This window comes from Acipenser ruthenus, chromosome 28, assembly GCF_902713425.1.
Source record: "Acipenser ruthenus chromosome 28, fAciRut3.2 maternal haplotype, whole genome shotgun sequence".
NCBI lineage: Eukaryota > Metazoa > Chordata > Actinopteri > Acipenseriformes > Acipenseridae > Acipenser > Acipenser ruthenus.
The window spans coordinates 9,808,399-9,820,970 of NC_081216.1; the positions used below are offsets into that span (position 1 = coordinate 9,808,399).

At 43.1% G+C, this 12,572-nt stretch overlaps 1 protein-coding gene across 1 annotated transcript; it reads right to left on the bottom strand.

The window, feature by feature from the left end:
* Positions 1–332: 332 nt before the first annotated feature.
* Positions 333–12,250, bottom strand: LOC117435051 (DDB1- and CUL4-associated factor 7). The gene is made up of 7 exons (XM_034057940.3): positions 11,544–12,250; positions 2,949–3,107; positions 2,480–2,591; positions 1,976–2,094; positions 1,403–1,612; positions 845–962; positions 333–551 (listed from the first exon to the last, which is right to left on the bottom strand). Exons 1-7 carry the CDS (start codon positions 11,679–11,681, stop codon positions 379–381), a joined length of 1,029 nt encoding a protein of 342 aa, XP_033913831.1. The 5' UTR covers positions 11,682–12,250; the 3' UTR covers positions 333–378.
* Between the last annotated feature and the right edge of the window lie 322 nt (positions 12,251–12,572).

The following is a 12,572-nucleotide window of genomic DNA, read 5'->3' on the forward strand; positions in this document are numbered from 1 at the left end:
TCACTCATATTCTCTAGTATGACTGGACTTAACACTCCTTTTTGCTTAATAGACCCCCCCACCCAAAAAAAAAAAAAAAATAGATGTAAAAGGCTCTTTATTCTACCGACACAGAGGGCTTTAAGATTTTTCTTTTTATTTACCAATTATGAAAGAGAAGAGTAGAGTACAAGAGCCCTAGTGAGAAGCAGCAAAGGGGATTCTGACCTTTAAACACCTCCTCTTCATCAACCCCACCTCCCACCTTCCTCCCCTCTCCCTCAACCCCCCTCAACCCCCCTCTCCCACCTTCCTCCCCTCTCCCTCAACCCCCCTCTCCCACCTTCCTCCCCTCTCCCTCATCCCCCTCTCCCTCCTCCCTGGTGCCAGTCACTGGCATCAGACGCGGAGGATCTCCAGGCAGTTGTTGTAGCAGATTGATATCCAGTCTGGCTGTGTGGAGGCCCACTGCACGTTGTTGATCTCCCCCTCTGCTGTGTATGCCAGGATTGGGTCCTCGATGGCACGGGGCATCTGCTGGATATCCCAGATCAGGGCTTGGTGGTCATCCGCTGCAAAGAGGGAAAACACTCAACAACCGTGTTCTGGGAGCTTCTTTTGAGCTCTTCTATCACTCTGTCTAACTGACCTCAAAATGCATTTTCTTCCAATATTAAACTCATACAGTCTCAGTATAACACATACTCTTTCATTACTGAGGTACTTCAATAACTTATTATACTACTATTATTGTGCCAGCATTGCCCACCTATTGAATTCAGCCTAACTCAAAGATCAACACAGTTAAGATGTTATTGAGCTCCCAGCAGACTCACAGATGTTGTGAAGGACATCTTTGTGTTACCTGCAGTACAGATGTGACAGGAGGAGTGAGGAGCCCAGGCGATGCCGTTGACACATGCTCGGTGATTGTTTAACCTGGCGACAGGTGTGCAGGGGACTCGTACGTCCAGTATCACCACCTGCAACACAAACAGGACCCGTCACACCCAGCGCAGAGGCAAAATCTCCAGCAGCAACAACTACAGTAGGGAAGCAATCCACAAACCTGCAGCATTCATCCCATTTAGTTACAGGTTACATTCCTTATTTCTTTTAAACTATATAAATTGTGTAGGTTGCTACCAGAGAAGTTAAACACGGTACAGCTATAACTGGTTTTGTGGGGTGTTGGGGGTGCCTTTTTCATTTGTTTAGCTTCTTTACCTATAATAGTATGAAAGGCAATTTCTAGACATTTTATAATAGGTATACGCTTATTTCTATATAGTTCCACTTTCTAAAGTATCCATGGCTAAACTATGAAAGAATACAATAAACACTGCATAGTTAAAATTGGAACACTGCAGCTTCAGCTGGGCTGGATGCAACAGTCTGTATCCAGATCATTAAAGCCAGTCACCTCCATGCCATCCATGGCCATTGTGGCCAGGTAGTTGGGGTCCTGCTTGTTCCAGCAGAGCCGCAGCAGGGGGTGGTGCTGGGGGTCCTCATAGATAATGGTACTGTGCTCCAGGTGCCGCAGGTCAAACATCCTCACTGAGCCATCAGCCCCCACTGAGGCAAACATGTCCCGCCCGCCACCCGCCCGGCTGAACGCAATGTCATACACCTGGGGAGAAAGTGGGGAGTGCGAGTACAGGGGGAGGAGGAGGAGGAGGAGGAGAAGATTTGAGGTCTACTCATGGAACATATGTGAGCATAACCATCATGTAACATATGGAACCGAGAGACGCTGAATGCTGGCCAATGCTACAGGGGCCATATACACCAATACTGCAGGAACACACACTGCGGGTGCTTTAAGACTATTGGAATGGGAATACAATGAACTACATAAACAGTGTTTGTCTTTTATGGTTAATTGTCTGAGCCACATCCATGCACTCCAGCGACAGTGCTGTGAATTGCTCTATAGAGCCAATGGTTTAAAGGCCAAGGTGAGGAGAAGTGTGCTGGGCAGCGTGAGCCCTACCTCCTTGTCATGAGCGATCAGCTGTGTCTTGACGTGCCCCGATACCAGATTGACTCTCCCCAGCACCTGCCCAGTCTCCAGGCCCCAGATAGTGCAGGTTGTGTCTATGCTGGAAGTGCCTGCAGCAAGGGAAAAGAAAAGCAGGGAAATGGAATACATAGATAACTTGAACTGAGGCAATACATACACTTGTTGCAGACAGTTTTGTCAATGTTCAGAATAAGATTTGCCAAACTACAAATTTCTGAACTTCTGCCACTGATATTTTGTAGTGAGTTCCACAGCAGAAGATGCACAAATACAGCAAATCAAAAACATTTTCAAAAGGTTAAGATTTGTTCACTCCCTTTCCATGAAAGGTTTCTGTCACAGTTCCACTTATTACCAACCTGCACGACAGCATCAGGGGGATAGGAATGGGTAAAGGATCATGCAAGAGCCAAAGGCTCATCAATCTGAATATTTTTTTTCATGAAGGAAAGCAGGAGCAGGCTGTCTGCTTACCCAGTAGGTTGGGGTCCACCTCATTCCAGTCAAAGGAGGTGAGTGGGGCGCAGAAATCAGAGTTCTTGTTGTTGTTTAACAGGCACTCCAGGCGGGTGTCTGTGTCACTCACCTGGGGGGTGGGGAAAGAAGTCATTGAGGGACCAGAGAACAAGCAATGTTGGGGAAACTTAAAGAAGAAAAGCTGTAAAGACAGTAATCAAATGAACAGCAATGAGCCGTATTTAGCTGCTGGCTAAATCATGTGAATTATGAGAAATGTGTTTCTGTAGACAAATGTTTTCACCTTCTTCATTGCAGTGATTACAGACTAGCATGCTTATGAGAAGGCCATCATGACTACCAGCAGCTCACAGTCCAGCCTACTGACACAGGGAAGGAATTTTCAGATTCAGTAACGGACAGACAGTGAGTGTGTGCTTTATCCACTCTGCCAACCCCTCACACCCCTCAGTGCTTCTGTACTCACCCTCCAGATGCGGAGGTAGTCTCCACTGGTGGCCAGCAGGTCTGGATAGACCCCCTTGGTGTCAGGAATCCACATGAGTTTGGTGGTGGGGTAGGGGTGGTCAAAGGTGTTCCTGCAGACAAACTCGGAGCTCTCCTCCTCCAGACCGACCAGCTGCACCTGAAAGTAGAGAAAAACAAATACAAGCCGATCAGAGAGTCAGTGGAACAGTAATCAATACAAGCCGATCAGAGAGCCAGTGGAACAGCAATCAATACAAGCCGGTCAGAGCGCCAGTGGAACAGCAATCAATACAAGCCGATCAGAGAGCCAGTGGAACAGCAATCAATACAAGCCGGTCAGAGCCAGTGGAACAGCAATCAATACAAGCCGGTCAGAGAGCCAGTGGAACAGCAATCAATACAAGCCGGTCAGAGCCAGTGGAACAGCAATCAATACAAGCCGGTCAGAGCCAGTGGAACAGAACCATCTCAATGGAAGCAGTAGTTCCAAACCCTTCTGCAACACTGAGCCACACATATTCTACCATGGAGTGTTTTTATAGACAAAAAGAAATAATTTTTAAAAAAATTGGTTAAAAAAACAAAACAAAACAAAAAAACAGGAGACACATATGTTTTTGTATTGGTACACACATCAAACTTTTGTTTTATGATAAACAGACATAATACATTTTCTGACACCCACATGAATAAAACATATATATTTTTCTTTTTTACCAAATCTGTCATTTTGACTTGATTTCCACCCCTCTATTTTATACTGTTCACTATCTAAAAGCAAGCTGCTTTAACCTTAGATGGACCTAATCTCAATTATAGCTTGGTTCCATATTGAGAACAGTATGAAATATTGTACTAATGGAAAGGTTTTGACAAATTACTACTTTTGAGTCCTGTGGGTATAGGGGTGTGCAGAAACTCCTAGTTGCAATTGCATTTAAGTATTTATCGTCAGGTATTCAATACATATATTCATAAATGTGTTGTTTTCAAAACAAGAACAGCTGTCCTCCCCTCACCTTTACAACCGAGTACCAATCAATGACAGTTAACTTCCACACTGACTGTTTCCGTGACGATGATGTGCTGCTGTATAACTTTTCATCGTCAGTTTACAGCCTCGGCACGTCGGTAAGAATGCACAGTTAAAAGAGGAACAGCTGGGCTGGATGCAACAGTCTGTATCCAGATCATTAAAGCCAGTCACCTCCATGGAAAGGAAATATAATATTCCAAACGGCTGTTAAAACACTCAGTGCAGAAACTGTCCAAAGTTGTGCAGTTATGTATAGTTGTGCAGTTATCTATCTATCTATCTATCTATACTTGTGCAGTTATATATCTATATACAGCTCTGGAAAAAATTAAGAGACCACTGCAAAATTATCAGTTTCTCTGGTTTTACTATTTATAGGTATGTGTTTGGGTAAAATGAACATTTTTGTTTTATTCTATAAACTATTGACAACATTTCTCCCAAATTCCAAATAAAAATATTGTCATTTAGAGCATTTATTTGCAGAAAATGACAACTGGTCAAAATAACAAAAAAGATGCAGTTTTGTCAGACCTCGAATAATGCAAAGAACATAAGTTCATATTCATTTTTAAACAACACAATACTAATGTTTTAACTTAGGAAGAGTTCAGAAATCAATATTTGGTGGAATAACCCTGATTTTCAAGCACAGCTTTCATGCGTCTTGGCATGCTCTCCACCAGTCTTTCACATTGATGTTGGGTGACTTTATGCCACTCCTGGCGCAAAAATTCAAGCAGCTCGGCTTTGTTTGATGGCTTGTGACCATCCATCTTCCTCTTGATCACATTCCAGAGGTTTTCAATGGGGCTCAGGTCTGGAGATTGGGCTGACCATGACAGGGTCTTGATCTGGTGGTCCTCCATCCACACCTTGATTGACCTGGCTGTGTGGCATGGAGCATTGTCCTGCTGGAAAAACCAATCCTCAGAGTTGGGGAACATTGTCAGAGCAGAAGGAAGCAAGTTTTCTTCCAGGACAACCTTGTACTTGGCTTGATTCATGCGTCCTTCACAAAGACAAATCTGCCCGATTCCAGCCTTGCTGAAGCACCCCAAGATGAGTCCAATTTTCAGCTTTGCCCAACACCTGGTCGTCTAATGGTTAGATGGAGACCTGGAGAGGCCTACAAGCCACAGTGTCTCGCACCCACTGTGAAATGTGGTGGAGGATCGGTGATGATCTGGGGGTGCTTCAGCAAGGCTAGAATCGGGCAGCTTTGGCATGAATCAAGCCAAGTACAAGGTTGTCCTGGAAGAAAACTTGCTTCCTTCTGCTCTGACAATGTTCCCCAACTCTGAGGATTGGTTTTTCCTGCAGGACAATGCTCCATGCCACACAGCCAGGTCAATCAAGGTGTGGATGGAGGACCACCAGATCAAGACCCTGTCATGGCCAGCCCAATCTCCAGACCTGAGCCCCATTGAAAACCTCTGGAATGTGATCAAGAGGAAGATGGATGGTCACAAGCCATCAAACAAAGCCGAGCTGCTTGAATTTTTGCGCCAGGAGTGGCATAAAGTCACCCAACATCAATGTGAAAGACTGGTGGAGAGCATGCCAAGACGCATGAAAGCTGTGCTTGAAAATCAGGGTTATTCCACCAAATATTGATTTCTGAACTCTTCCTAAGTTAAAACATTAGTATTGTGTTGTTTAAAAATGAATATGAACTTATTTTCTTTGCATTATTCGAGGTCTGACAACACTGCATCTTTTTTGTTATTTTGACCAGTTGTAATTTTCTGCAAATAAATGCTCTAAATGACAATATTTTTATTTGGAATTTGGGAGAAATGTTGTCAATAGTTTATAGAATAAAACAAAAATGTTCATTTTACCCAAACACATACCTATAAATAGTAAAACCAGAGAAACTGATAATTTTGCAGTGGTCTCTTAATTTTTTCCAGCGCTGTATATACAGTGCCTTGCGAAAGTATTCGGCCCCCTTGAACTTTGCGACCTTTTGCCACATTTCAGGCTTCAAACATAAAGATATGAAACTGTAATTTTTTGTGAAGAATCAACAACAAGTGGGACACAATCATGAAGTGGAACGAAATTTATTGGATATTTCAAACTTTTTTAACAAATAAAAAACTGAAAAATTGGGCGTGCAAAATTATTCAGCCCCTTTACTTTCAGTGCAGCAAACTCTCTCCAGAAGTTCAGTGAGGATCTCTGAATGATCCAATGTTGACCTAAATGACTAATGATGATAAATAGAATCCACCATTGTGTAATCAAGTCTCCGTATAAATGCACCTGCACTGTGATAGTCTCAGAGGTCCGTTTAAAGCGCAGAGAGCATCATGAAGAACAAGGAACACACCAGGCAGGTCCGAGATACTGTTGTGGAGAAGTTTAAAGCCGGATTTGGATACAAAAAGATTTCCCAAGCTTTAAACATCCCAAGGAGCACTGTGCAAGCGATAATATTGAAATGGAAGGAGTATCAGACCACTGCAAATCTACCAAGACCTGGCCGTCCCTCTAAACTTTCAGCTCATACAAGGAGAAGACTGATCAGAGATGCAGCCAAGAGGCCCATGATCACTCTGGATGAACTGCAGAGATCTACAGCTGAGGTGGGAGACTCTGTCCATAGGACAACAATCAGTCGTATACTGCACAAATCTGGCCTTTATGGAAGAGTGGCAAGAAGAAAGCCATTTCTTAAAGATATCCATAAAAAGTGTCATTTACAGTTTGCCACAAGCCACCTGGAAGACACACCAAACATGTGGAAGAAGGTGCTCTGGTCAGATGAAACCAAAATCGAACTTTTTGGCAACAATGCAAAACGTTATGTTTGGCGTAAAAGCAACACAGCTCATCACCCTGAACACACCATCCCCACTGTCAAACATGGTGGTGGCAGCATCATGGTTTGGGCCTGCTTTTCTTCAGCAGGGACAGGGAAGATGGTTAAAATTGATGGGAAGATGGATGGAGCCAAATACAGGACCATTCTGGAAGAAAACCTGATGGAGTCTGCAAAAGACCTGAGACTGGGACGGAGATTTGTCTTCCAACAAGACAATGATCCAAAGCATAAAGCAAAATCTACAATGGAATGGTTCACAAATAAACATATCCAGGTGTTAGAATGGCCAAGTCAAAGTCCAGACCTGAATCCAATCGAGAATCTGTGGAAAGAACTGAAAACTGCTGTTCACAAATGCTCTCCATCCAACCTCACTGAGCTCGAGCTGTTTTGCAAGGAGGAATGGGCAAAAATTTCAGTCTCTCGATGTGCAAAACTGATAGAGACATACCCCAAGCGACTTACAGCTGTAATCGCAGCAAAAGGTGGCGCTACAAAGTATTAACTTAAGGGGGCTGAATAATTTTGCACGCCCAATTTTTCAGTTTTTTATTTGTTAAAAAAGTTTGAAATATCCAATAAATTTCGTTCCACTTCATGATTGTGTCCCACTTGTTGTTGATTCTTCACAAAAAATTACAGTTTCATATCTTTATGTTTGAAGCCTGAAATGTGGCAAAAGGTCGCAAAGTTCAAGGGGGCCGAATACTTTCGCAAGGCACTGTATATCAGTACTGTGCAAAAGTTTTAGGCAGGTGTGAAAAAATGCTGTAAAGTAAGAATGCTTTCAAAAATAGACATGTTAATAGATTATATTTATCAATTAACTAAATGCAAAGTGAGTGAACAGAAGAAAAATCTAAATCAAATCCATATTTGGTGTGACCACCCTTTGCCTTCAAAACAGCATCAATTCTTCTAGGTACACTTGCACAAAGTCAGGGATTTTGTAGGCATATAGTCAGGTGTATGATTAAACAATTATACCAAACAGGTGCGTAATGATCATCAATTCAATATGTAGGTTGAAACACAATCATTAACTGAAACAGAAACAGCTGTGTAGGAGGAATAAAACTGGGTGAGGAACAGCCAAACTCAGCTAACAAGGTGAGGTTGCTGAAGACAGTTTACTGTCAAAAGTCATACACCATGGCAAGACTGAGCACAGCAACAAGACACAAGGTATTTATACTGCATCAGCAAGGTCTCTCCCAGGCAGAAATTTCAAGGCAGACAGGGGTTTCCAGATGTGCTGTCCAAGCTCTTTTGAAGAAGCACAAAGAAACGGGCAACGTTGAGGACCGTAGACGCAGTGGTCGGCCAAGGAAACTTACTGCAGCAGATGAAAGACACATCATGCTTACTTCCCTTCGCAATCGGAAGATGTCCAGCAGTGCCATCAGCTCAGAATTGGCAGAAAACAGTGGGACCCTGGTACACCCATCTACTGTCCGGAGAAGTCTGGTCAGAAGTGGCCTTCATGGAAGACTTGCGGCCAAAAAGCCATACCTCCGACGTGGAAACAAGGCCAAGCGACTCAACTATGCACGAAAACACAGGAACTGGGGTGCAGAAAAATGGCAGCAGGTGCTCTGGACTGATGAGTCAAAATTTGAAATATCTGGCTGTAGCAGAAGGCAGTTTGTTCGCCGAAGGGCTAGAAAGCGGTACACGAATGAGTGTCTGCAGGCAACAGTGAAGCATGGTGGAGGTTCCTTGCAAGTTTGGGGCTGCATTTCTGCAAATGGAGTTGGGGATTTGGTCAGAATTAATGGTCTCCTCAATGCTGAGAAGTACAGGCAGATACTTATCCATCATGCAATACCATCAGGGAGGCATCTGATTGGCCCCAAATTTATTCTGCAGCATGACAACGACCCCAAACATACAGCGAAAGTCATTAAGAACTATCTTCAGCGTAAAGAAGAACAAGGAGTCCTGGAAGTGATGGTACGGCCCCCACAGAGCCCTGATCTCAACATCATCGAGTCTGTCTGGGATTAAATGAAGAGAAAGAAGCAACTGAGGCTGCCTAAATCCACAGAAGAACTGTGGTTAGTTCTCCAAGATGTTTGGGCAAACCTACCTGCCGAGTTCCTTCAAAAACTGTGTGCAAGTGTACCTAGAAGAATTGATGCTGTTTTGAAGGCAAAGGGTGGTCACACCAAATATTGATTTGATGTAGATTTTTCTTCTGTTCACTCACTTTGCATTTTGTTAATTGATAAATATAAACTATTAACATGTCTATTTTTGAAAGCATTCTTACTTTACAGCATTTTTTCACACCTGCCTAAAACTTTTGCACAGTACTGTATATATATACACACTACCGGTCAAAAGTTTTAGAACACCCCCATTTTTCCAGTTTTTATTGAAATTTAAGCAGTTCAAGTCCAGTGAATAACCTGAAATGGTACAAAGATAAGCGGTAAACTGCCAGAGGTTAAAAAAAAAGTTTAGGTTACCAAAAACTGAAAAATAATGTACATTTCAGAGTTATACAAAAAGGCCTTTTTCAGGGAACAAGTAATGGGTTAACAACTTACAGCTGTTCTGCAGCAATGGAAGTAAATTAACCCTTGAAAGTTGATGCTAACAATTCCTACAGGTGTCCCAACTTTTGTTGATTACTTACAAACCCTCTGTCTGTATAAAAGCAGTGTTGGAACAGACTGTGTTACTACACCCTCTTAAGCATTATTTGGACAGTATTGTACTGCAGGAAGTAGTATATTGCTCTCATAATGGAGAGAAAAAGGCAATTAACAAGGGAAGACAGACAGACCATTATAACCCTTAGAAGTGTAGGTCTTTCCTTTAGAGAAATTGCAAAGAAAGCCAAGGTGTCAGAGAGTACAGTTTCCTACACCATCAAAAGGCACTTGGAAACTGGAGGAAACTCTGACAGGAAGAGGTCTGGCAGACCCAAAGCCACAACAGAATCAGAAGACAAGTTTCTGAGAGTCAACAGCTTGCGTGATAGGCGGCTCACAGGACAACAGCTTCAAGCACAGCTTAACACTGGCCGAAGTAAGCAAGTCTCAGTTTCAACTGTGAAGAGAAGACTTCGAGCTGCAGGTTTGACAGGTCGAGTGGCAGTAAGAAAGCCATTGCTAAGATGGCAAAATAAGAAAAAGAGGCTTGCCTGGGCCATGAAGCACCGCCAGTGGACTACTGAAGACTGGAAGAAGGTCTTATGGACCGATGAATCAAAATTTGAAATCTTCGGTTCATCACGCAGGGTTTTTGTACGCCTTCGAGTAGGCGAAAGAATGGTTCCTCGGTGTGTGACACCAACTGTCAAACATGGAGGAGGAAGCGTGATGGTCTGGGGCTCTTTTGCTGGATCCAGAGTCGGCGACTTGCACAGAGTGAGTGGCACCCTGAACCAAAACTGCTACCACAGCATTTTGCAGCGCCATGCATTACCCTCTGGTATACGCCTAGTTGGTCAGGGGTTCATCCTACAGCAAGATACTGACCCAAAACATACCTCCAGGCTATGTCAGAACTACCTTAGAAGAAAAGAACAAAACAGTAGGCTTCAAATCATGGAATGGCCAGCACAGTCTCCAGACTTAAACCCCATCGAGCTGGTTTGGGATGAACTGGACAGAAGGGTGAAAGCAAAGCAACCTACAAGTGCAACACATTTGTGGGAACTTCTGCAACAGTGTTGGGAAGAACTTTCCGAACAATATTTGATTTCCATTGTAGAAAGAATGCCACAAGTGTGTTCGGCTGTTATATCTGCAAAAGGTGGCTACTTTTAGTCAAAAATTTAGATTAAATTTTGTTAAACAAAACGATTCCATGATTTCTTTTTTTATCTCCAATTGTTTATTTGTTCTATGCTTTAATTTCAGAGTACACTGAGACACTAAACTGCGTAAATTTCAATAAAAACTGGAAAAATTGAGGTGTTCTAAAACTTTTGACCGGTAGTGTATGTATATTATTTATTTTATTTCTTAGCAGATGCCCTTATCCAGGGCGACTTACAATTGTTACAAGCTATCACATTATTTCTACATACAATTACCCATTTATACAGTTGGGTTTTTACTGGAGCAATCTAGATAAAGTACCTTGCTCAAGGGTACAGCAGCAGTGTCCCCCACTGGGGATTGAACCCACAACCCTCTGGTCAAGAGTCCAGAGCCCTAACCACTACTCCACACTGCTGCCAAATATATATATAGTTACATTCGGTGCCGTTTACATGCATTTCCTTTGTGTATTTCTGACTGTAATATGTACTATTCTTGGTGCAAGTAACAAGTCACATCTGTATATATCTTTCACTGTGTTTCTCGATACCCAGTAGCACACTTTATTAATATGAGGGTATGCGGGTGCCAGTGATTCCTTTTCATTGTTCAGAATATTGACATGCTCATTTTGCAAACGTAGATCCCAGCCACACTTTAATCTATGCTGCACTTAGATCAGAAATTTATTTGCTTTGATTTCCGTTGCACAATATTACTTTGCATTTTTGTCATGCAAATAAGTAAATGAATAAATACAACTACCAATGTGCTTTTCTATATGAAGCAGCAGGATGCCTCATCTCAGGCAGTAGCTCGGGTATGGTACAGTGGTATGATGTGTGTTTCTATATGAAGCAGCAGGATGCCTCATCTCAGGCAGTAGCTCGGGTATGGTACAGTGGTATGATGTGTGTTTCTATATGAAGCTGGATGCGATCCACCCACCTTGTTGTTATATTCCTCCACGAAGCTTCCCAGGGCTAGTCGAAAACGTTTATCCGGCCGTACGCTCCAGTTCATTGCGTACACCGTCCAAGGAGCCTCGTATTTATAGATCTCCTTTCGCTTGCCGTGGAGAGACATGGTGGTAGGACTGCAGTAGCTAAACGTATCCAAGGAACCTCAAAGAAAACGGTCAAAACCCGCCCGAGCCCTGAGCCACACAGTATCACCGAGTCTGTGTGAGCCCCCCTTTCTGTGAATCGGGACACGAAAACAAAACAAGCGCGGTCGAGATAGCTTCCTGTCGACGCAAAGAAAATGAAAACGGACCGGTTTGTTTCTCGGCAGGACTACGAGAATGACCTTTGGGTTATTGTAATAATATTATTGACGATGAAAGCCAGCCTGATCGCGGTCCCCCGGTAATAGCCACGACTCCCCTTAATGAGAAACCCTCTCGCCTGGCTTCACAAAGAAACACAGCGACGACACTCCTCGGTCTCGACTGGGTTTTCCCGAGCGTTAGGTTTCTGTTAAATTACTCCTTCGGTTTGGGAATTTAATGTAAAATCCGTTTTAATTAAAAATAAAAACAGAATCCCGGAAACCCATTCGACACAAAACAAGACCGAACTCAACATGGACAGGAACCCAAACCGCAGGCTGTGTCGAGCCTAAGCATTGGAAGAGGCAAGTGTCAATCAGAAAAGAGTGCTGGGTATAATATGCGCACGCGATTTGGCAGAAGGCGGGTCAGTGACGCTCATGTCGGGCAGTCTCGCATCAAACAAAGGTAATTGATTCGTTGAGACTCTCAGTTAAAAATATTCTGTTACCGGAGAAAGGGCGGCACATGAGGTCGAGTATGATTTATGGAAATCATACTCGACAAAAAAAATATTTGATGAAATTAATCACAATGGATAGGGGTTGAATTACAGATTGAAAGTCTGTTGTTATTGATACTCTGGAAAGAGACTGCTGTTCAAAAACGAAGAGTTTTATTATAGCGCCAACTAAGGAACATGTACG